The sequence below is a fragment of the Cyanistes caeruleus genome, chromosome 34, assembly GCF_971803275.1.
Source record: "Cyanistes caeruleus chromosome 34, bCyaCae1.hap1.1, whole genome shotgun sequence".
Taxonomy (NCBI): Eukaryota; Metazoa; Chordata; class Aves; order Passeriformes; family Paridae; genus Cyanistes; species Cyanistes caeruleus.
The window spans coordinates 746,816-770,602 of NC_141735.1; the positions used below are offsets into that span (position 1 = coordinate 746,816).

The 23,787-nt window shown below is 60.4% G+C and overlaps 2 protein-coding genes across 9 annotated transcripts; one reads left to right on the top strand and one right to left on the bottom strand.

Annotated features, from left to right (window-relative positions):
- Positions 1-10,853, top strand: IDH3G (isocitrate dehydrogenase (NAD(+)) 3 non-catalytic subunit gamma). 2 transcript variants are annotated; one of them, XR_015281377.1, is made up of 13 exons: positions 1-387; positions 954-1,010; positions 2,622-2,719; positions 2,811-2,923; positions 3,514-3,574; positions 4,129-4,261; positions 6,528-6,661; positions 7,153-7,255; positions 7,889-8,035; positions 9,103-9,197; positions 9,620-9,680; positions 9,796-10,236; positions 10,297-10,853. XR_015281377.1 is itself a non-coding variant. In XM_086871036.1 (12 exons), exons 1-12 carry the CDS (start codon positions 325-327, stop codon positions 9,874-9,876), a joined length of 1,146 nt encoding a protein of 381 aa, XP_086727162.1. In that variant the 5' UTR covers positions 1-324; the 3' UTR covers positions 9,877-10,853. The 2 variants fall into 2 exon arrangements, 1 of the variants encoding a protein (XP_086727162.1); XM_086871036.1 differs by having other exon boundaries at positions 9,796-10,853.
- On the bottom strand, positions 10,854-23,712 carry SRPK3 (SRSF protein kinase 3). Of its 7 annotated transcripts, none has more exons than XM_086871003.1 (16): positions 22,311-23,712; positions 21,218-21,275; positions 20,300-20,387; positions 20,103-20,211; positions 19,867-19,954; positions 19,703-19,790; positions 19,499-19,605; positions 18,444-18,603; positions 17,937-17,962; positions 16,562-16,730; positions 14,960-15,205; positions 14,184-14,284; positions 13,320-13,427; positions 12,451-12,520; positions 12,094-12,186; positions 10,854-11,613 (listed from the first exon to the last, which is right to left on the bottom strand). In XM_086871003.1, the coding sequence occupies exons 1-16, from the start codon at positions 22,463-22,465 to the stop codon at positions 11,429-11,431; spliced, it is 1,851 nt and encodes a 616-aa protein (XP_086727129.1). In that variant the 5' UTR covers positions 22,466-23,712; the 3' UTR covers positions 10,854-11,428. The 7 variants fall into 7 exon arrangements, 5 of the variants coding, with proteins under 5 accessions (XP_086727129.1, XP_086727131.1, XP_086727132.1 ...); XM_086871005.1 differs by having other exon boundaries at positions 20,300-20,409; positions 22,311-23,284; XR_015281375.1 differs by having other exon boundaries at positions 11,474-11,613; positions 13,360-13,427.
- Between the last annotated feature and the right edge of the window lie 75 nt (positions 23,713-23,787).

Genomic DNA, 23,787 nt, shown 5'->3' on the forward strand with positions numbered 1-23,787 from the left:
GGCCGCGGCTCTCCTCGCTCGTTATCATTTGAGGTTTCTTTTCGCCCATCAAAACGAAGCGCGGTGGGGAAAAGCGCTCCGTGCTCGTGAGTCGCCGTTCCGGGACAAAACGGCGTGGGCGGCACCGCCTTTCCCGCCTCTCACCGTGAGGCCTCAGGCCACCGCCGCTCCCAGGCACAAAATGGCCGCCGCGGCGAGAGGGCGTGACAGCGGGCGGGGCGGGGCGGCGCGAGAGCTCTCGCGAGATTTCGAGCTTATCGCCCTATCTCCTCGCGTGGGCGGCGCCGAGATCTCGCGAGAGCTCGCGCCGCCGGCGGGAACATCATGGCGTCGACGTTGACGGCGGCGCGACGGCGCCTGATGCGGGCCGCGCTACGGCCGCGCGCGGTGAGTGACCAATCAAAACCCGCCCCGCCGCCTACCGGGCCACGCCCGCGCCGCTTCCCGCCGGTTCCCGTCGGTTCCCGCAGCACCGGCGGCGCCTGATTGGCTGGCGCGCCCGTGGGGGCCGCGCGGCTGCCAGGAGGGGAGGGGCCTGGTAGCGCCGGGCCGGACGCTGATTGGCTAATGTGGGGGTGTGGCTCCGTTTCGCGAGTGCTGATTGGTCAGAGCTCGCAGGGTGGGAGGGAGGGGCGGATCTGCGCTTTGTGATTGGCTGATATTTCTGGGAGGGGCGGTGCCTGGGCCTGAACCATTGAGGGGTCGTAAAAGGAGGGGGGTCGGGTGTGACCAAAGGGGGTCGGGGGGGGGTCCCGGACAGGAAATCTCCCTCGTGCAAAATTTAATTAAATTTTTTTATTAATGAGGCGTTTCTGGAGGGGTCCTGAATTGGGGGGGAGGGTTTGTGGTGCAATTTTGGGGAGGGGGCTTTGGAACCCTTTTTGGGGGGGGGGGTCCTGGGTTTTTTTTGGGGGGGGGTCTCCCCCCCATTTACGGGACCCCTCCCATTCCAGGTGTGGATTCCACGGGCCGGGATTTCCCACGCGGCCGAACGGCTCCACCTCCCCTCTGTGAGTGCCCCGCCCCCCCAAAATCCCAAATCCCACCCCCCAAAACTCCCAAAATCCCAAATCCCACCCCAAAATCTCAAATCCCACCCCCCAAAACCCCAAAATCCCAAATCTCACCCCCCAAAACCCCCAAAATCCCAAATCCCACCCCCTAAAACCCCCAAAATCCCAAGTCTCACCTCCCAAATCCCCCAAAATCCCAAATCCCACCCCAAAATCCCAAATCCCACCCCCAAAATCCCAAATCTCACCTCCCAAATCCCCCAAAATCCCAAATCCCACCCCATAATCCCAAATCTCACCCCCCAAAACCCCCAAAATCCCAAATCTCACCTCCCAAATCCCCCAAAATCCCAAATCCCACCCCCCAAAACCCCTCCAACACCTGGGGGGGGGTCACAGGGACCCCCACCCATTTCACTGCCTCTTGGGGGGAGCCCTGGACTCCAAACCCCAAATTTTGGGGGGGTTTGGGGGGTTTTGAAGGGGATTTTGGGGGGTCTTGACCCCCCTCCCCCTCTAATTTCCTCTTTTTCTCCTCTCCCCACAGCAACGCAGCATCGTGAGTACCCCAAAAACATCTGGGGGGGGTCCCAAAAACATCTGGGGGGGTCCCAAAAATATCTGGGGGGCCCAGAAATACCAGGGGGTCCCAGAAATTCAGGGGGAGGGGGCACAAAATCACCTTGGGAGGGGGGAGGCTTCTAAGGGCAGTGGGGAGACCCCAAAATCGCTGGGGGGGTCTAGAAAAGACTAAAAAGTCATAGAAAAATCATAAAAAGTCACCAAAAAAGTCAGGAAAAGTTGCAAAAACAATCACAAAAATAGTCACAAAAACAACCACAGAAAATACCCCAAAAATCACCAAAAAATTGCAAAATAATCACTAAAATAATCCATAAAAAGTCGCTAAAAATGGTGGAAAATAATCACAAGAAAATGACAAAATATCCCCCAAAAATCATGAGAATTATCACCAAAAATAATCACAAAAAAACCAACAAAAAACCGCCAAAAGTTCACAAAACGCTCACAAAAGAAATCTTTAAAAAATCTCCTAAAAATCTGCTGAAAAATCACAAAAAAACCATCAAAAAATCACCAAAAAATCCCCCAGAAATCACCCAAAATCACTCAAAAAAATCCCAAAATAAATCCCAAAAAAATCTCCTAATAAAATCCTCCCAAAATTACCAGAAGTCCCCATCCCAAATCAGCAAAAATCCCCCAAAAAATCCCCCAAAAAATCCCCAAAAAAATCCCCCCAAAATTACCAAAAATCCCATCCCCAAATCACCAAAAATAAAAAAAAAATCCCAAAAAAATCCCCCAAAAATTAAAAAAAAATCAAAAAAATTCCCCAAAAATCCCCCAAAAAATCTCAAAAAAATCCCAAATAAATCCCAAAAAAATCCCCAAAAAATCCCCAAAAAATCCCCAAAAAATCCCAAAAAAACCCCCCAAAAATCCCCAAAAAATCCCCAAATCTCTCCAAACCCCCCCAGGTTTGTCTGTCAGGTCCCAACCCCCCTCCAGCTCGTCCCCCTGGATTGGGAATCCCGGGAATCTCCCGGTTTGGATCCACCCTGACTCGGGGGTCTCTCCCCACAGCCCCCCCCGGCCAAGTACGGGGGGCGTCACACGGTGACGCTGATCCCGGGCGACGGCATCGGCCCCGAGCTGATGCTGCACGTCAAGGAGGTCTTCAGGTGCGTCCCCCTCCCCTTTTTGGGGCCCCCCAGCCACGCTGGGCCGGGGGAGGGGCTGGGGGTGACCCCTCCCCTCCCCTCCCCCCCCCAGGCACGCCTGCGTTCCCGTGGATTTTGAGGAGGTTCGGGTGAATTCGGAGGCTCCCGAGGACGACGTGCAGAACGCCATCACGGCCATCCGGCGCAACGGCGTGGCGCTCAAGGGTCAGCTCCTGAACCCCGGGAATCCGCTCCCCAAATCCCTGGAATGTCCCAGATCTGATCCTGAAATCCCTGGAATGTCCCAGATCTGATCCCGAAATCCCTGGAATGTCCCAGATCTGATCCCGAAATCCCTGGAATCCAATCCCAAAATCCCTGGAATCCGCTCCCAAAATCCCTGGAATCTGTTCCCAAAATCCCTGGAATCTGTTCCCAAAATCCCTGGAATCCGATCCCAAAATCCCTGGAATCTGTTCCCAAAATCCCTGGAATCCGATCCCAAAATCCCTGGAATCTGTTCCTAAATCCCCAGAATCCTCTCCCCAAATCCCTGGGATGTCCCAGATCTGATCCCAAAATCCCTGGAATCTGCTCCCAAAATCCCTGGAATCTGTTCCCAAAATCCCTGCAATCCACTCCTGAAATCCCTGGAATCCAATCCCAAAATCCCTGGAATGTTCCAGATCTGATCCCGAAATCCCTGGAATGTTCCAGATCTGATCCCAAAATCCCTGGAATCCCCCGAATTCTCCCCCCAAATCCCCGAAATCTCTCCCCAAATTCCCCAATCCCGGATTTTTTTCCCTTTCCAGGGAACATCGAGACCAACCACAACCTCCCCCCGAGCCACAAATCCCGCAACAACCTCATCCGGTTTGGGCCCTCATTTGCATATCTTGGGGTTCATTTGCATATTTGGGGAATCATTTGCATATTTGGCATCTGGTTTGCCTATTTGGGGTGCTCATTTGCATATTTGGGGGGGATGTTGCGTGTTTTAGCGGTCGATTGGCGAGGTTTGGGTCTCCGATTTGCATCTTTCAGGGCTTGATTTGCATATTTTGAGGATTAATTTGCATATGTTGGGGTTAATTTGCATACTGGGAGTGTCGATTTGCATCTTTTGTGGTTTTGTTTGCGATTTTGGGGGTTGATTCTCCTTTTTGGGGGGTTCATTTGCATGTTTTGGTGGCTGATTTCCATATTTTGATGAGTGATTTGCATATTTTGGGGTTGATTTGCATCTTCTGTGGTTCCACTTGCAGTTTTGGGGGTTGTTTCACCTTTTGGGGGATTCTTTTCCATGTTTTGGTGGCTGATTTCCATATTTTGGTGACTGCTTTGCATATTTGGGGGCTGATTTGCATATTTTGGGGGCTGATTTGCATGTTTTGGGGGCTGATTTGCATGTTTTTGGGGTCTGCCAGGACCAGCCTGGATCTCTATGCCAACGTCATCCACTGCCAGAGCCTGCCCGGGGTGGAGACGCGGCACCGCGACATCGACATCCTCATCGTCAGGGAGAACACCGAGGGCGAGTACAGCTCCCTGGAGCACGAGGTGGGCGCCGAAACGCAGCCGAAACGCACCCAAAACACCCCAGAAAACACCCAAAAAACATCCAGAGAACACCCAAAAAACATCCTGAAAACACCCAAAAAACATCCTGAAAACACCCAAAAAACATCCTGAAAACACCCAAAAAACATCCTGAAAACACCCCAGAAAACACCCAAAAAACATCCTGAAAACACCCAAAAAATATCCTGAAAACACCCAAAAAACATCCTGAAAACACCCAAAAAATATCCTGAAAACACCCCAGAAAACACCCAAAAAACATCCTGAAAACACCCAAAAAATATCCTGAAAACACCCAAAAAACATCCTGAAAACACCCAAAAAATATCCTGAAAACACCCCAGAAAACACCCAAAAAACATCCTGAAAATACACAAAAAAACACCCAAAAAACATCCTGAAAACACAGCAAAAAACACCCAAAAAACACCCAAAAAACATCCTGAAAACACACAAAAAACATCCTGAAAACACCCAAAAAATATCCTGAAAACACCCCAGAAAACACCCAAAAAACATCCTGGAAACACCCAAAAAACATCCTGAAAATACACAAAAAACCACCCAAAAAACGTCCTGAAAACACCCAAAAAACATCCTGAAAACACCCCAGAAAACACCCAAAAAACATCCTGAAAATACACAAAAAAAATCCTGAAAACATCCCGAAAACACCCCAAAAAACACCCCGAAAACCATCCTGAAAATGCACAAAAACACCCCCAAAAAAATCCTGAAAATGCACAAAAAAACACCCAAAAAACACCCAAAAAACGTCCTGAAAATGCACAAAAACACCCCCAAAAAAATTCTGAAAATACACAAAAAACACCCCCAAAAAAATTCCTGAAAATACACAAAAAACACCCAAAAAACATCCTGAAAATGCACAAAAAAAATCCTGAAAACACCCCAAAAAATACCCAAAAAACCATACCAAAAACACTCTGAAAACGCCCCAAAAAAACACCCCAAAAAATTCCTGAAAATACACTAAAAACTGCCGAAAAAGCACCCCAAAAACACAGCAAAAAACACTCAAAAACACCATGAAAACACACCAAAAACACCCAAAAAAACCACTCTGAAAACAAGAAAAAACTACACAAAACCACCCAAAAAACATCCTCAAAATACACCAAAAAACACCCCAAAAACACCCAAAAAACATCCTGAAAACACCCCAAAAACCATCCAAAAAAACACCCAAAAAACACCCCAAAAACCTCCACAAAAATCACTCCAAAAACACCCAAAACCACCCCAAAAACTACCCCGAAAATCCCCCAAAAACTACACCAAAACACCCAAAAAACACCCGAAAACAACACCCGAGAACTCCAGAAAAACACCACAAAAACATTCCAAAAAACAACCCAAAACCACCCCAAAAAACACCCTAAAAACGAGTCAGAGACACCCCAAATAACGCCCTGAAAACACCCAAAAACCCACACCGATACACCCCAAAAACACCCCAAAAACACCCCGAAAATTCCAGGTTTGGGGGTGTTTTTTTGCGTGGTTTTTGGGTGTTTTCCGGGTGTTTTTGGGTGTTTTTTGAGTGGTTTTTTTGGGGTTTTTGGGTGTTTTTCAGGGCGTTTTTGGGTGTTCTGAGTGCGGTTTCTGGGATGGTTTCGAGGCGATTTTTGGGATGTTTTTTGGGGTGCTTTTGTGTTGTTTTGGGGGTGTTCTTGGGGTGTTTTGTGGCGTTTTTGGGGTGTTTTTTAATGTTGTTTTTGGGGTGTTTTATGGAGTTTTTGGGGTGTTTTTTTGTGTTGTTTTTATGCTGGTTTTGGGGTGTTTTGTGGAATTTTTGGGGTGTTTTTTTTGGATGTTTTTGGGGTGTTGCTGTCAGGTTCTTGGGGGGGGTTCCACACTCTTGCCACGCCCTATTGGTGCAGCCACGCCCCCAGGGCTGATGCCACGCCCTGTTCTTCCTGCCACGCCCTGTTCTTCCTGCCACACCCCTGCCACGCCCTGTTCTTCCTGCCACACCCCTGCCACGCCCTGTTCTTCCTGTCACGCCCCTGCCACGCCCTGTTCTTCCTGCCACGCCCTGTTCTTCCTGTCACGCCCCTGCCACGCCCTGTTCTTCCTGCCACGCCCCTGCCACGCCCCTGCCACGCCCTGTTCTTCCTGCCACACCCCTGCCATGCCCTGTTCTTCCTCTCACGCCCCTGCCCCACCCTGTTCTTGCTGCCCCGCCCCTGCCCCGCCCGTGCCACGCCCGCTGTCCCCGCAGAGCGTGGCGGGCGTGGTCGAGAGCCTCAAGATCATCACGGCCGGGCGCTCGCGGCGCATCGCTCACTACGCCTTCGGGCTGGCGCGCGCCGCCGCGCGTCGCTGCGTCACCGCCGTGCACAAAGCCAACATCATGTACGGCCCGGGGGTCCTGGGGGGTCCTGGGGGGGTCTGGTGGGTCCTGGGGGGGTTTGGGGGATCCTGGGGGATCCTGGGAGGGTCTGGGGGGTCCTGGGGGATCCTGGGAGGGTTTGGGGGATCCTGGGGGGGTCCTGGGAGGTTCTGGGAGGGTCTGGGGGGGTTTGGGGAATCCTGGGGGGGTCGTGGGGGGGTTTGGGGGGCCCTTGGAGGGTTTGGTGGGTCCTGGGAGGGTCCTGGGAGGGTCTGGGGGATCCTGGGAGGGTCTGGGGGAGGTCCTGGGGGGGTCCTTGGGTGGTTTAGGGGGGTTTGGGGGGGACCTGAGGGGGTTTGGGGGAGGTTTGGGGGGTCATGGCGGGGTTTGGGGGGTCCTGGGGTGGTTTTAGCGTCTCCAGGGGGTCCTGGGGGTTGTTTTCGGAGGTTTGGGGGGGTCTTGGGAAAGGATCCCGGATGTTTTGGGGTGCTCTGAGCCCCCTTTCCCCCCGCAGGAAGTTGGGGGATGGGCTGTTCCTGCAGTGCTGTCAGGAGGTGGCGGCCGAGTACCCCGAGATCACTTTCCGCAGCATGATCGTGGACAACACCACCATGCAGGTGGGACCCCTCCCCAAAACACCCCCAGTGCCCCCCCAGTGCCCCCCCAGTGCTCCCAGTGCCCCCCCAGTGCCCCCCAGTGCCCCCCAGTGCTCCCAGTGCCCCCCCAGTGCCCCCCAGTGCCCCCCAGTGCTCCCAGTGCCCCCCCAGTGCCCCCCAGTGCCCCCCAGTGCCCCCCCAGTGTCCCCCCAGTGCCCCCCAGTGCTCCCAGTGCCCTCCCAGTGCCCCCCCAGTGCTCCCAGTGCCCCCCCAGTGTCCCCCAGTGCCCCCCAGTGCCCCCCCAGTGCCCCCCAGTGCTCCCAGTACCCCCAGTGCCCCCCCAGTGCCCCCCCAGTGCCCCCAGTACCCCCAGTGCCCCCCCAGTCCCCCCAGTGCCCCCCCAGTGCTCCCAGTGCTCCCAGTGCCCCCCCAGTGCCCCCCCAGTACCCCCCAGTGCCCCCCCAGTGCTCCCAGTGCCCTCCCAGTGCCCCCCCAGTGCCCCCCCCAGTCCCTCCCAGTGCCCCCCCAGTGCTCCCAGTCCATCCCAGTGTCCCCCCAGTTCCCCCAGTGCCCCCCAGTGCCCCCCAGTGCCCCCCAGTTCCCCCAGTGCCCCCCCAGCGCTCCCAGTGACCCCAGTGCCCCCTCGGGGAGCAGCTGGTGTCGCGGCCGCAGCAGTTTGACGTGATGGTGATGCCCAATCTCTACGGGAACATCGTCAACAACGTCTGTGCCGGGCTGGTCGGGGGCCCGGGGCTCGTGCCCGGCGCCAACTACGGCCACGACTACGCCGTGTTCGAAACCGTGGGTCTGGGGGGGCTGGGGAGGGGTCTGGGGGAGCCTGGGGGGGTTTGGGGGGCTCCAGGGGGGGTTTGGGGGGGGCCTGGGTGGGTCCTGGAGGGGTTTGGGGGAATCCTTGAGAGGTTTGGGGGGTTCCAGGGGTGGTTCAGGGGTCCTGGAGGGACCTGGAGGGGTCCTGGAGGGGTTTGGGGAGCTCCAGGGTTGCTTTGGGGGGTCTTGGAAGGGTCCTGGAGGGATTTGGAGGGTCCTGGAGGGGTTTGGGTGGGTCCTTGAGAGGTTTGGGGGGGTTCCACGGGTGGTTTAAGGGTCCTGGAGGGATTTGGAGGGTCCTGGAGGGGTTTGGGGGGACCCGGGAAGGGTTTGGGGGATCTTGAGGGGGTCTGAGGGATCCAGAGGGGCACTGGGAGGTGACTGGGAGCACTGGGGGGTGACTGGGAGGGGACTGGGAGGTCACTGGGGGCACTGGGATGTCACTGGGATGTCACTGGGAGGTGACTGGGGGCACTGGGGGGTGACTGGGGAGCACTGGGATGTTACTGGGAGGTCACTGGGATGTCGCTGGGAGGTCACTGGGGGCACTGGGAGGTCACTGGGATGTTACTGGGAGCACTGGGGGGTGACTGGGAGGTCACTGGGGAGCACTGGGATGTCACTGGGAGGTCACTGGGGGCACTGGGATGTTATTGGGGGGTCACTGGGGGCACTGAGGGGTGACTGGGGGGCACTGGGATGTCACTGGGGGCACTGGGATGTTACTGGGAGGTCACTGGTGGGTCACTGGGATGTCACTGGGATGTCACTGGGGGCACTGGGATGTTACTGGGATGTTACTGGGGGCACTGGGAGGTCACTGGGAGGTCAATGGGAGCACTGGGAGGTTACTGGGGGCACTGGGATGTCACTGGGATGTTACTGGGGGCACTGGGATGTCACTGGGAGGTCACTGGGGGCACTGGGGGGTAACTGGGGGGCACTGGGATGTCACTGGGGGCACTGGGATGTTACTGGGATGTTACTGGGAGCACTGGGATGTCACTGGGAGGTGACTGGGGGCACTGGGGCGGTCGCAGGCCACGCGGAACACCGGTAAAAGCATCGCCAACCGCAACATCGCCAACCCCACGGCGGCGCTGCTGGCGGCCTGCATGATGCTGGATCACCTCAGGTGGGCGGGGCAACAGCTGGGGGGGCGGGGCAACAGCTGGAGAGGTTTGGGAACATCTGGGAGGGGGTGGGGACATCTGAGAAAGGATTTGGAACACCTGGAGGGGGATCGGGAACATCTGGGAAGGGCTGGAGAGGGGCTGGGAGGGGATTTGGGAACATCTGGAGGGGCTGGGAGAGGTTTGGGAACACCTGGGGGGGATTTCGAACATCTGGAGGAGATTTGGGAACACCTGGAGGGGTCAGGGAGGGGTGGGGTCCCCCTAAAGGGGCGGGGCTTAGAGAAGGGCGTGGCCCAGCTGGGTGGGACCGAGTTTGGGGGCGGAGCCTCAGGCAGGTGGGGGGGGATGGGGCTTTACGCCTGACATTGGGCGTGGCTCGCTGATGTGGGCGTGGCCCGATTCTTGCCCCGCCCCCACCCAGGCTGCACGGCCACGCCTCCACCATCCGCCAGGCCGTGCTGGCCTCGCTGGACGACCCCCGGGTAAGCCCCGCCCCCACCCCACACCGAGGGGCGTGGCCACGAGCCACACCCACACACAAGGGGCGTGGCCCCAGACCCGGTGGGCGTGGCCCTGACGCGGCCCCGCCCCCCGCAGACGCACACGCCGGACATCGGCGGCCAGGGCACGACGTCGGGCGCGGTTCAGAGCATCATCTCCCACCTGCCCCGCTCCTGAGACCCCCAGGACCCCCCCGGGACCCCCCAGAACCTCCAGGAGACCCCCGGGACCCCAAAACCCCCCCTGGACCTCACACCCGGCACCGCAGGGACCCCCAAAAGCACCTCCAGGACCACGATGCGCACAAAAGGACCCAAAACGCCTCCAGGAGCCCCCAGGACCACACAAAAAACACCCACGGGACCCCCTGACCCCCCCAGGACCCCCAGACCCCCCCCCAGGACTTCACACCTGGCACCCCCGGGACCCCCAGGAACACCCCCAGGACCACGATGCACCCCAAGGGACCCCAACACACATCAGGACCCCAAAACACCTCCGGGATTCCCCAGGATCACACAAAAAACACCCCCAGGAGCCCAAAAACACCCCCAGGACCCCCAAAAACACCCCCAGGACCCCCAAAAACACCCCCAGGAGCCCAAAAACACCCCCAGGACCACAAAAACACCCCCAGGAGCCCAAAAATACCCCAAGGACCCCCAAAAACACGCCCAGGACCACACTCAAAGAGCTCCTGGGACCCCAAAACACCTCTGGGACACCCCAGGACCCCTCAGGACCACACAGCCGACACCCCCGGGACCCCCAAACCACCCCCGGACCCCAAAACACCTCTGGCACCTCATAGGACCACACACAGAACACTCCAGGGACCCCAAAAAACACCTCAGGACCACTCAAATCCCCCCCAGGACCACCCCAAACCCTCACAGGACCCCAAATAAACACTTCAGGACCACCCCAAACCCTCACAGGACCACCCCAATCACCGCCAGGACCCCAAAAACACCCCAGGACCCCAAAAAACACCTCAGGACCCCAAAAAACACCTCAGGACCGCTCAAAGCCCCCCAGGACCACCCCAAACCCTCACAGGACCCCAAAGACCCGCCCCCAGGACCCCAAAAGACACCCCAGGACCACCCCAAACCCTCACAGAACCCCAAATAAACACCCCAGGACCACCAGGAGCGCCGCGCCATGGTTTATTGCGGTGGTGGGCGGGGTTAGGGGCGGAGCCAGGGGTGCTGCAGCCACTGCCGGGCCACGGCCATTTGGACCACCCCAAAAAACCCCCAAAGGACCCCAAAAACCCTTCCAGGACCCCAACAAACCGCCCCGGAGCGCCGCGTCAAGGCCGTGGTTTATCGTGGAAATGGGCGTGGCTCTGGGCGTGTCCCTGGGCGTGTCAGGGGCGGAGCCAGGGGTGCTGCAGACCACGACCACTTAGACCACCCCAAAAAAACCCTCCAGGACCCCAAAAAAACCCCAGAGAACCCCAAAAACCCTTCCAGGACCCCAACAAACACCGAGGCCGTGGTTTATTGCGGCAGTGGGCGTGTCCATGGGCGTGTCTAGGGGCGGAGCCAGGGGTGCTGCAGGCCACGATCACTTGGACCACCCCAAACCCTGCCCAGGACCCCAAAAAACCCCCAAAGGACCCCAAAAACCCTTCCAGGACCCCAACAAACCCCCCCGGAGCGCCGCGTCGAGGCCGTGGTTTATCGCGGCAGTGGGCGTGGCTCCGGGCGTGTCCATGGGCGTGTCAGGGGCGGAGCCAGGGGTGCTGCAGGCACTGCTGGGCCGTGGCCCTGCGGCCGGGCTCGAAGGCCAACATGGGCCGCAGGAATCGGGCGAAGGCGGCCGCCGGCCCCCGCGGCCACTCGTATTTCTCCTGCAGCACCGCCCGCAGCCCCCAGGGCCGCAGGTGCCGGATGTGCCGCAGCTCGCCTGCAAAGGGGCGGGGTCACCACACGCCCCAATGGTGTGGCCCCGCCCCTTTGTGGGTGTGGTCAGGCCACGCCCATTCCCTGAGTCACGTACAGCAAACACGCCCCAATCATGTGGCCCCGCACCCAATGGGTGTGGTCAGGCCACGCCCCTTCCCTGGGTCATGTGACGCACCCCAATTGCGATACAGCCCCACCCCCATGGGTGTGGTCAGGCCACGCCACAATCACGTGGCACCACCCCAATGGGTGTGGTCAGGCCACACCCAAATCAAACGGCACCGCCCCAATGGGTGTGGTCAGGACACGCCCCTTCCCTCATGGGCGGGGTCATGGGACCCATTTCATGACCCTCAGCGCTCGAGTCACTCCCCCTTTCCTGTGACCACACCCCCCTGTGGGCGTGGCACCCCTCATTTACATAACCCCACCTCCAGGACCACACCCAGCGTTTGGCCCCGCCCCCCGGCCCCGCCCTCACCTTTCCGGTTGAAGAATTCCCGGGAGTAGCGGCCGCCCAGCGCCACGTGCCGGGGGATCTCCCCCAGCAGCTCGATCACGTGGGCAATGTGGTCTGTGGGGGGGGCGGGGCATGTTGGGACACGCCCACTGCAGCCGCACCCACCCCCTTAACCCACACCCACCCCCTTAAGCCACGCCCACCCCGAGACCACCCCCCGAGACCACCCCAGACCACCCCCGAGGCCACGCCCTCTTTGCAGCCTTGTTGAGGGGGTCTCGCCCACATTGAGGCCACGCCCACTTGCATAATTTAAGGGAGGCCACGCCCACCATGGCCCCACCCACCCAGGCCACGCCCCTCCCCGGCCCCACCCACCCTCGTCACGGCTGTACTCCTCCCCCGAGTGAGGCTCGAACAGGTAATCGCCCGTGGCCAGCTCGAACGCCTGCGGGAATTGGGGAGGGGGCTTCAGAGGGGCGGGGTCTGTCAGAATCCCCCACGTGTGGGTCCATGGGACGCCCCCTCCCCATTTGGGACCGCCCACTCAGGAGCCCCCGCCCCCATTGGGGACCCCCCCCACCATGCAGGACCCCCCCCAATTCACAACCCCTCCCCACCATGCAGACCCCCCCAGTTGAAGCCCCCTCCCCACCATGCAGGACCCCTCCCATTGAAGCCCCCTCCCCACCATGCAGGCCCCTCCCATTGAAGCCCCCTCCCCACCATGCAGGCCCCTCCCATTGAAGCCCCCTCCCCACCATGCAGACCCCTCCCATTGAAGCCCCCTCCCCACCATGCAGACCCCCAGTTGAAGCCCCCTCCCCACCATGCAGGCCCCCCCAGTTGAAGCCCCCTCCCCACCATGCAGACCCCTCCCATTGAAGCCCCCTCCCCACCATGCAGACCCCCCCACTGAAGCCCCCTCCCCACCATGCAGGCCCCTCCCACTGAAGCCCCCTCCCCACCATGCAGACCCCTCCCATTGAAGCCCCCTCCCCACCATGCAGGCCCCTCCCACTGAAGCCCCCTCCCCACCATGCAGGCCCCTCCCACTGAAGCCCCCTCCCCACCATGCAGACCCCTCCCATTGAAGCCCCCTCCCCACCATGCAGACCCCTCCCACTGAAGCCCCCTCCCCACCATGCAGACCCCTCCCATTGAAGCCCCCTCCCCACCATGCAGACCCCCCCACTGAAGCCCCCTCCCCACCATGCAGGCCCCTCCCACTGAAGCCCCCTCCCCACCATGCAGGCCGTGCTCCAGATGTCGGCGGGGGGGCCGTACCCCGCCCCCAGCAGCACCTCCAGGGCCCGGTACTGACGGGTCTGGATGTCCTCGGTGAAGTGTTTGTGCTGGGGGGCACGGGGGGTCACCCCCAGACCCACACAGAGACCCCAGACCCACAGAGCCCCCAGACCCACACAGAGACCCCAGACCCACACAGACCCCAGACCCACAGAGCGACCCCAGACCCACACAGACCCCAGACCCACAGACCCCAGACCCACACACAGACCCCAGACCCACAGACCCCAGACCCACACAGAGCCCAGACCCACAGACCCCAGACCCACACAGAGCCCCCAGACCCACACAGAGACCCCAGACCCACAGGAACACCCCCAGACCCACAAAGCCCCCAGACCCACACAGAGACCCCAGACCCACAGGAACACCCCCAGACCCACACACAGACCCCAGACCCACAGGAACACCCCCAGACCCACACACAGACCCCAGACCCACAGGAACACCCCCAGACCCACACACAGACCCCAGACGCTCAAACCGCCCTATTTCCCCCAGTCCCCCCCAGTCCCTCCCAGTTCCTCCCAGTTCCCCCAGTCCCCCCCAGTCCCCCCCAGTTCCCCCCAGTCCCCCCAGTTCCCCCCAGTCCCCCCAGTTCCTCCCAGTTCCCCCAGTCCCCCCCAGTTCCCCCCAGTCCCCCCCAGTCTCTCCCAGTCCTCCCAGTGCCCCCCAGTCCCCCCCAGTCCCCCCAGTTCCCCCCAATCCCCCCAGTCCCCCCAGTCCCCTCCAGTCCCCCCCAGTCCTCCCAGTCCCCTCCAGTCCCCCCCAGTGCCCCCCAGACCCCCCCAGTCTCCCCTCACCACCCAGCAGCCGTTGCCCAGGTCGGCGATCTTGATCCGCAGCCGTGGGGCAGCTCGGGGGTCCAGGGGGTTCTCCTGCCCCCCCGGGAGCGCCCCCTCCCCTGCCGGGGGGCAATGGGGGCTTTGGGGGGGACCCCTGGGGACCCCCACACCCCCCACACGACACCCCAAATTTTGCCCTTCCAGATCCTCCCCACCCCAAACCCAAAATCTCCCAATCTCCCCCATCCAGACCCCCCCAGACCCCTCCCCAAATCCACCCCAGACCCCAAACTGCCCCCCAGACCCCAAACTGCCCCCCCAGACCCCTCCCCAAATCCACCCCGAACCCCAAACTGCCCCCTGAGACCCCTCCCCAAATCCACCCCCAGACCCCAAACTGCCCCCTCAGACCCCAAACTGCCCTGAGACCCCTCCCCAAATCCACCCCGAACCCCAAACTGCCCCCCCAGACCCCAAACTGCCCCCCAGACCCCTCCCCAAATCCACCCCAGACCCCAAACTGCCCTGAAACCCCTCCCCAAATCCACCCCGAACCCCAAACTGCCCCCCCAGACCCCAAACTGCCCCCCAGACCCCAAACTGCCCCCTCAGACCCCTCCCCAAATCCACCCCAGACCCCAAACTGCCCCGAAACCCCTCCCCAAATCACCCTTCCACCCCAAACTGCCCCCCCAGACCCCAAACTGCCCCCCCAGACCCCAAATTGCCCCCCCAGACCCCTCCCCAAACCCCAACCCCTCCCCTCCCCCACCCTAGCCCCCTCCCCCACTGACCGAGGCTGTTGGGGAGCCCCTCGGAGCCCCCCGAAATGAGGGAGCTGGAGGTGGGGGTGAACAGGGAGTCGGAGGCCGAGCTGGGGCTGGGGGGGCGCCGGGGGGGTCCCGAGCCCCCCCTGGAGGCGCAGGAGCCCCCCGAAAATCCATCGCTGGACCCCCCCGCCGGCAGCGTGTGCACCCCCGAGGACGAGGCCCCGCTCGGGGGGCTCCCCCCAAATTCCTCTGGGGGGTCTGGGGGGGCTTCTGCAAGAGGAAAGAGACCCTGAGACCCCCCCCCAAATTCACCCCAAAAACTCCCAGGTGCTCCTTAACCACCCCCCCCACCCCCAAAATCCTCATGGGTCACCCCAAAAACAAAACCAGGGACCCCAAAATTATCCCCAGAGCCCCTCAAATCGTTCTTGGGGGGTCCCAAACCCACCCTGGGGACCCCAAATTCACCCTGGGGACCCCAAACCCACCCTGGGGACCCCAGCCCCACCCTGGGGACCCCAAACCCAACCTGGGGACCCCAAACCCACCCTGGGGACCCCAGCCCCACCCTGGGGACCCCAGCCCCACCTTGGGGACCCCAAACCCAACCTGGGGACCCCAGCCCCACCTTGGGGACCCCAAACCCACCCTGGGGACCCCAGCCCCACCCTGGGGACCCCCAGGTCCCCTCAGCCCCCCTCCCCAGGGTGCTGGGGACCCCCCAATGTCCCCCCAAACCCCACCCTGGGGTCTCTGGGTGTCCCCAATGTCCCTTCCCGTGTCCCATCAGGATCTGGGGGGGGATTTGGGGGATTTTTGGGGTCCCCAGGACCCCCTGGTGTCCCCCCCACCCTTCCTGGGGTCACTGCCTGTCCCCGAGGTGTCCCCAGGGTGTCCCTTCAGTGTCCCCAATGTACCCAAGGTGTTCCCAGTGTCCCCTCAGGACCCCCCAATGTCCCTGGGGTGTCCCCAGTGTCCCCCCCGTCTGTACCGAGGTCACTGGCTGTCCCCAGGGTGTCCCCAATGTCCCCGGGGTGTCCCCAAGGTGTCCCCAATGTCCCCTCCGGTGTCCCCAATGTCCATACCGAGGTCACTGGCTGTCCCCAGGGTGTCCCCAGGGTGTCCCCAATGTCCCCCCTGTCCGTACCAAGGTCACTGGGCATCCCCAGGGTGTCCCCAATGTCCCTGGGGTGTCCCTAAGGTGTCCCCAGTGTCCCCCCCAATGTCCCCAATGCCCATACCAAGGTCACTGGCCATCCCCGGGGTGTCCCCAAATGTCCCTGGGGTGTCCCAAATGTCCCCGGGGTGTCCCCAAGGTGTCCCCAATGTCCCCCCCGGTGTCCCCCCTGTCCATACTGAGGTCACTGGCTGTCCCCTGGGTGTCCCCAGGGTGTCCCCAATGTCCCTGGGGTGTCCCCAAGCTGTCCCCAATGTCCCCCCCAATGTCCCCAATGTCCATACCGAGGTCACTGGCCGTCCCCGGGGTGTCCCCAATGTCCCCGGGGTGTCCCCAATGTCCCCAATGTCCCCCCCTGTCCATACCGAGGTCACTGGCCGTCCCCGGGGTGTCCCCAAATGTCCCTGGGGTGTCCCCAATGCCCCCCCAATGTCCCCCCCTGTCCATACCGAGGTCACTGGCCGTCCCCGGGGTGTCCCCTCGCTGTCCCCTCGCGGTCCCCGCTGTCCCCGAGGTGTCCCCGAGCTGCTCCAGGTCCCGCAGTCTCTGGCTCAGGAGCAGCCGCTGGCGCTGCTGGCGCCGCCGCCGCCGGCGCCGCTGGGCCCGGGAGAGGCGCTCCTGGGGGGATTGGGGAGATTCGGGGAGATCTGGGTGATTTGGGGGAGATTTGGGTGATTTCGGGGAGATTTGGGTGATTTTGGGGAGATTTCAGAGATTTCGGGTAGATTTGGGTGATTTTGGGGAGTCCCAAAAATCCCCGAGATTGGGAAACCCTGGGAGAGGCGCTCCTGGGGGGATTGGGGAGATTTCGGGGAGATTTGGGTGATTTTGGGGAGATTTGGGTGATTTTGGGGGAGATTTCAGTGATTTTGGGGGAGATTTCAGAGATTTTGGGGAGATTTGGGTGATTTTGGGGAGATTTTGGGGAGATTTGGGTGATTTTGGGGAGATTTATTCGATTTTGGGGAGTCCTGGGGGGGTGCAAAGGGCAGGCAGGTGTGCAAAGCCATGCTGAGGTACACAGGTGAGCGTGCTCAGGTGTGAGTGTGCACACAGGTGAGTGAGAACAGGTGTGAGCACACACAGGTGAACACACACACACAGGTGAGCACACAGGTGAGCACACCCAGGTGAGCACACACACACAGGTGAGCACACACACACAGGTGAGCACACACAGGTGAGCACACACAGGTGAGCACACAGGTGAACACACAGGTGAGCACACACACACAGGTGAGCACACAGGTGAACACACAGGTGAGCACACACACACAGGTGAGCACACAGGTGAGCACACCCAGGTGAGCACACACACACAGGTGAGCACACAGGTGAGCACACCCAGGTGAGCACACACACACAGGTGAGCACACACACACAGGTGAGCACACACAGGTGAGCACACACACACAGGTGAGCACACCCAGGTGAGCACACACACACAGGTGAGCACACACACACAGGTGAGCACACACACACAGGTGAGCACACACAGGTGAGCACACACACACAGGTGAGCACACCCAGGTGAGCACACACACACAGGTGAGCACACACACACAGGTGAGCACACACACACAGGTGAGCACACAGGTGAGCACACACACACAGGTGAGCACACAGGTGAGCACACACACACAGGTGAGCACACACCCCCCCAGGTGAGCACACCCAGGTGAACACACCCAGGTGAGCACACACAGGTGAGCACACACACACAGGTGAGCACACACACCCCCAGGTGTGCAAGAACACTCACAGGTGAGCAGACACACCCCCCCAGGTGTGCAAGAACACCCCCAGGTGTACAAGAACACTCACAGGTTCCTCCTGAGGTGCTGAGCTCACTGTGGACAGACAGGACCGGGGGGGGCGGGGTCAGCACAGGCCCCGCCCAGCTCTGGGGGTTTGGGGGGTCCCTCAATCCAGGGGGACCCCCAGACTGCTGGGGGGGGTGGGGTCACCTGTTCTTTTGGGGGACCCAGGGGTACCTGCACACCTGGATGGGTTTGGGGGTTCCCTGCCCACCTGGGGATGGGTTTGGGGGTTCCCTGCCCACCTGGGGATGGATTTGGGGGTTCCCTGCCCACCTGGGGACAGGTTTGGGTGATCCCTGCCCACCTGGGGATCAGTTTTAGGGTTCCCTGCCCACCTGGGACAGGTTTTGGGGGTTCCCTGCCCACCTGGGACAGGTTTTGGGGGTTCCCTGCCCACCTGGAGACGGATTTGGGGGTTCCCTGCCCACCTGGGACAGGTTTTGGGGGTTCCCTGCCCACCTGGGACAGGTTTTGGGGGTTCCCTGCCCACCTGGGACAGGTTTTGGGGTACCTGCACTGCGGGGGGGGCCGTCCCCCCGTGCCCAGCGCGCGGCCTCGGCCGCCAGGTGCCTCAGGAAGGGCTCCTGGACGCAGAGCAGGACGTTCTCGGGCTTGATGTCGGTGTGGATGATCTTGCACTTGGTGTGCAGGTAATCCAGGCCCTCCAGCACCTGAAACGGGGCACCCCAAATCCGCCAGGGCACCCCAAAACCTGACAGGGGCACCCCAAAAACCCCAGGGGCACCCCAGAGCAGGTGGGGCAGGTAAAAATCCCCCCCAAAATGAAGCCATGAAGGGATTTTGGGGGTCTGGGGGTGTTGGCTGGGGGAATTTGAGGATTTTGGGGGATCCACCGGGGATTTTGGGGGATGTTTGGGGTTCCTCATGAGGATCTGGAGAGATTTGGGGTCCCCATGAGGATTTGGGGGTGATTTTGGGGCTATTTGGGGTCCCCATGAGGATTTGGGGGTGAATTGGGGTTTATTTGGGGTCCCCATGAAGATTTGGGGGTGATTTTGGGGCTATTTGGGGTCCCCATGAGGATTTGGGGGTGATTTTGGGGCTATTTGGGGTCCCCATGAAGATTTGGGGGTGATTTTGGGGCTATTTGGGGTCCCCATGAGGATTTGGGGGTGATTTTGGGACTATTTGGGGTCCCCATGAGGATTTGGGGGTGATTTTGGGGCTATTTGGGGTCCCCATGAGGATTTGGGGGTGATTTTGGGGCTATTTGGGGTCCCCATGAGGGTTTGGGGGTGATTTTGGGGCTATTTGGGGTCCCCATGAGGATTTGGGGGTGATTTTGGGGCCATTTGGGGTCCCCATGAAGATTTGGGGGTGATTTTGGGGCTATTTGGGGTCCCCATGAGGATTTGGGGGTGATTCTGGGGTCCCCACGTGGATCTCAGCCTCTCTAGCACCAAACACATCCAACTCCCGTGGTGCTGAGGGGGATTTGGGGGTCTCTGGGTAGCACATTGGGGGTCCCAGCTAACTGGGGGTGATTTGGGGGGGCTCTGAGCAGCAAAGCTGAGGGATTTTGGGGGTCCCCAGACCCCTCCTCACCTGCCTGACGATGCTCTTGACGCAGGGCAGGGGCAGCCCCTGGTAGTTGGATTTGATGATCCAGCGCAGCAGTTGGTGCCCCAGCACCTCCAGCACCATGCAAACGTCTGGGGGAGTCAAGGAGCACCCCCAGACCCCCGAGACCCCTCCCCTTTCCTTTCTGGGGTGGAAAACTCGGGGTACACCCCCCCAAAAAAAGGATACGGACGCCGTTGACCCCCGAAATCCTGAAATCGTCGATGAGCTGCACGATGTTCTCCCTCTTGGGGTCGCTGGGGTCTGAGTCCCTCACCTGGGGAGGGGTCGTGAGGGGGTTCAGGGGGCGGATTTGGGGGTCCCCACTGGTGTTTTTTTGGGGGTGCACTCACGCATTTCAGCAGTTTGATCTCATCCAGGGCTGTCTCGGTGTATTGGGGGGCGCTTTTCACCACCTTCAACGCCACAAAACGCTTCCTCCTGCTCGGTGCGGCCCCAAAAGAACCGCTCAGAATTGCAGGGGAGACCCCTCCCCACCACTCGGAATTGCAGGGGAGACCCCTCCCCACCACTCGGAATTGCAGGGGAGCCCCCCCAAAGCCCCCCCGAAGCCCCCCCCCGAGCTCACCGGAGGTCCCAGCAGAGCCACACGGTGGAGAAATGTCCCCAGCCCAGCTTGCGAACCACGTGGTAGCGCCCGTGGAAAAGGTCCCCGATGCGAACCGGGTAATACCCCCCTGGGGGGTGGGATTGTCACTCTGGGGTTTGGGGATCCCCCCCAGAACCCCCCCCAAAAAAAAGGAGAGACCCCCCCCCCCCCAATACCTTTGCAGTAATCGCGGGGGTCTTCCTGCTCGCCCTCGTCCGAGCCCAGCAGAGCCTCGGGCAGCGCCGGGGGAGGGGCGGGGGGCACCTGTCCGGGGGGGGTGGGGGTCCTGAGGGAGGGGACAGCAAAGATGGGACCCCCCCCCCAGGTCCTCAAACCCCGTCTGTGCTGCCCCCTCCCCAAATTCCGGTCCCTTCGGGGGTCTTTGTCCCCCCCTTTCACAAAATCTGGTTCTTTCGGGGGTCTCCTCTCTCTTCCCCCTCCCCAAAATCCAATCCCTTTGGGGGTCTTCGCTCCCCCTCCCCAAATCCGGCCCCTTTGGGGGTCTTCTCTTTACTCCCCCTCCCCAAATTCCGGTCCCTTCGGGGGTCTTTGCCCCCCCTTTTACAAAACCTGTTTCTTTTGGGGGTCTCCTCTCTCTCCCCTCTCCCCAAATCCGGCCCCTTTGGGGGTCTCTTTGCCCCTCCCCCCCCCATACCTGGTCCCTTCGGGGGTCTCTCTGCCCCTCCCCCCCATACCTGGTCCCTTCGGGGGTCTCTCTGCCCCTCCCCCCCAATACCTGGTCCCTTCGGGGGTCTCTCCCATGCTGGGGAGGGGTCCCAGGGTGGTCCCAGAGCGGCAGAAGAGCCGGGAATGTTCCCAGGGGAGCGCAGGGAAGCCCCCCCGAGCTGGGGAGGGGGAGGGGGGGCAGGTGCGGGGCATTCTGGGCCATCACCCCCCCAAAATAGAAATGACCTCAAGCCCCTCCCCACCCCCCCCCGGCCCCGCGGGGCTAAAAATAGCCCTGGAGGGGGAGGGGAGGCCCGGAATGTCCCCCCCCCCACCCCCTAAAAGGGGGCTCCGCTCGTGTGTCCCCCTCCCCCCCATTCTGGGTAAGGGTCATGGGGGGGTCACGACCCCGCTGACCCCCCCCTCACCTTGGGGGTGGTTTCGGTTTTTTGTCCTTTTTGCGCTTTTTCCTTCTCCTGACGGGATCTGGGGAGGGGATTTGGGGCTCGCGGGGTCCCCAGGGACCCCAAATTCCCCTCAAGGACCCCCGAAATTCCCCCCAACCCCAAATTCCCCTCAGGGACCCCCGAAATTTCCCCCCCAACCCCAAATTCCCCTCAGGGACCCCCGAAATTTCCCCCCCAACCCCAAATTCCCCTCAGGGACCCCCGAAATTCCCCCCCAACCCCAAATTCCCCTCAGGGACCCCCGAAGTTCCCCCCCCAAACCCAAATTCCCCTCAGGGACCCCCGAAATTCCCCCCCAACCCCAAATTCCCCTCAGGGACCCCCGAAATTCCCCCCCAAACCCAAATTCCCCTCACGCTCGCCCTCCCTCCCTCACGACCCCCCCCCCCCATAATACGGGACCCCCATTTTCCTCTCATATCGCCCCCAACCCTCAGGACCCTTCCTGGGGGACCCCATTTTCCCCTCAGGGACCTCATTTTTCCCTCAGGACCCCTCTGAATTCCCATTTTCCCCTCAGGACCCCCCTCCTATACCCCACTTTCCCCTCCCAAACCCTTTTTTCTCCTCCAGACCCCCCTCTCATTCGCCATTTTCCCCTCAGGACCCCCCTCCCAGACCCCATTTTCCCCTCAGGACCCCTCTCATTCCCCATTTTCCCCTCAGGACCCCCCTCCCAGACCCCATTTTCCCCTCAGGACCCCTCTCATTCCCCATTTTCCCCTCAGGACCCCCCTCTCAGACCCCATTTTCCCCTCAGGACCCCTCTCATTCCCCATTTTCCCCTCAAGACCCCACTCTCAGACCCCATTTTCCGCTCAGGACCCCTCTCATTCCCCATTTTCCCCTCAGGACCCTCCTCCCAGACCCCATTTTCCCCTCTCATTCCCCATTTTCCCCTCAGAACCCCCCTCTCATTTCCCATTTTCCCCTCTCATTCCCCATTTTCCCCTCAGGACCCCTCTCATTCCCCATTTTCCCCTCAGAACCCCTCTCCCAGACCCCATTTTCCCCTCTCATTCCCCATTTTCCCCTCAGGCCGCCCCCTCCTCACCGGGTCCCCCTCGCAGCTCCATTTCCCGCGCGCGCCCCTCGCTGCTCGCGGCGCCCCCTGGCGGCCGGGGAAACCCCGCGGGCTCCGCCCACCAACCAATCAGATCTCGCCGTGCCGTTCTGACCACGCCCCTTAACCACGCCCCCTGTCGCCATGGAAACGCGGCCTAGCGCGACGCCGCCGGGAGATCCCGCGCCGCTTTGTCGCGATAGAACGAGACTCAACCCCACCCGCCGCGAGCATCGCGATATTTTCTGTGTCGCGACAGCACGCGGAGAGCCCCGATAGCCCTCAAACCCCCCTGGGTGTCGCTCGGATCGGGCAGCGCAGAGATCCGCTCGTCCCGGCGCTCCCAAAGTGACGCAATTCCCGCCCTCACCGCTGATTGGCTGCCGCCACCTCGTACGTCATCAAAGCGCGACGCATCACCATGGCAACCGCCGGGTAAACACCAGCGGGGCCTCCAAAGCGGGCCCGGGACCCCCAAAATCCCAGCGGGACCCCCCCAAAAAAGCCGCAAATCCCCGCCCCCAATCCCTTCCCCCCTCCCCCCTCTGCCTGTCCGGGGTGGGGGAGGGGATGAGGGGAGGGGGCCCAGCCCCCCACGAACAGACGGGGCCAGGGGGGCGCTGGGGATCATTTTAATATCGGGGTGCGGGGGGGGGGGGGGGGCATCACCCCCGGGACCCTTTTCCCCCTCCCCCTCCCCCCCAGGCTGGGGCTGGATGCTCAGGGGGGGAGGGGGAGGGGCAAAGTGGGGACCCCTCCCCCCATTTCCCTTCTCCCACCCCCCAAACATCAACACGAGGAGAGGGGGGGGAGGGGAAAAAAGAAGAGACCCTAAAAAATTAACAACCCCCCCCCCCCAAATTCCCCCAGCCCCCCACTCTTCCTTCCAGCTGGCATTTTGAGGAGGGGTCTTCTTCCTCCTCCCCCCAAAAAAACCCAAAATAAAAATAAAAAATAAAGAAAAAAAAAGCCGAGGTTCATCCGCGGCGTCCAGAGCTGAGCGCCCCTCCCCCATTTCTGTTTTCCTTATTTTAGGAGTTTTTTTTCCATTTTTTTCCCCGTTATTTCCCATTTTTTTCCTCTTTTTCCGTTTTTTTCTGTTATTTTCTGTTTTTTCCCAGTTTTTTCCTGTTATTTTCCATTTTCTCCCCCTTTTTTTCCGTTTTTTCCCGTTTTTTGGGGGGGTTTTTCCATTTTTTTCCCCTTTTTTTCTGTTTTTTATCTGTTATTTTCCATTTTTCCCCGTTGTTTTCCATTTTCTCCCCTTTTTTTCCGCTTTTTCCTGTTTTCTTCCCGTTATTTTCCATTTTTTTCCCCTTTTTTCTCCCGTTATTTTCCATTTTTTCCCCATTTTTCCCAGTTTTTTACAGGATTTTTTCCATTTTTCTCCCCTTTTCTCCGTTTTTTCCCGTTATTTCCTCAGGATTTTTTTCTCTTGTTGTTTTTTCGTGTCTCCCCCTCCCCAAAT

What these genes read in the sequence shown, in the direction of transcription:
- IDH3G (XM_086871036.1), top strand. Translation starts at nt 325, where the DNA reads ATGGCGTCGACGTTGACGGCGGCGCGACGGCGCCTGATGCGGGCCGCG. An exon ending in CCGCGCTACGGCCGCGCGCG is followed by an intron (nt 388 to 953) that starts GTGAGTGACCAA and finishes CTCCCATTCCAG; the next exon opens with GTGTGGATTCCACGGGCCGG. An exon ending in ATGATGCTGGATCACCTCAG is followed by an intron (nt 9,198 to 9,619) that starts GTGGGCGGGGCA and finishes GCCCCCACCCAG; the next exon opens with GCTGCACGGCCACGCCTCCA.
- SRPK3 (XM_086871003.1), bottom strand. Translation starts at nt 22,465, where the DNA reads ATGGCGACAGGGGGCGTGGTTAAGGGGCGTGGTCAGAACGGCACGGCG. An exon ending in TGGGCAACGGCTGCTGGGTG is followed by an intron (nt 13,428 to 14,183) that starts GTGAGGGGAGAC and finishes CGTGCCCCCCAG; the next exon opens with CACAAACACTTCACCGAGGA. An exon ending in GGAGTACAGCCGTGACGAGG is followed by an intron (nt 12,187 to 12,450) that starts GTGGGTGGGGCC and finishes CCCCCCCCACAG; the next exon opens with ACCACATTGCCCACGTGATC.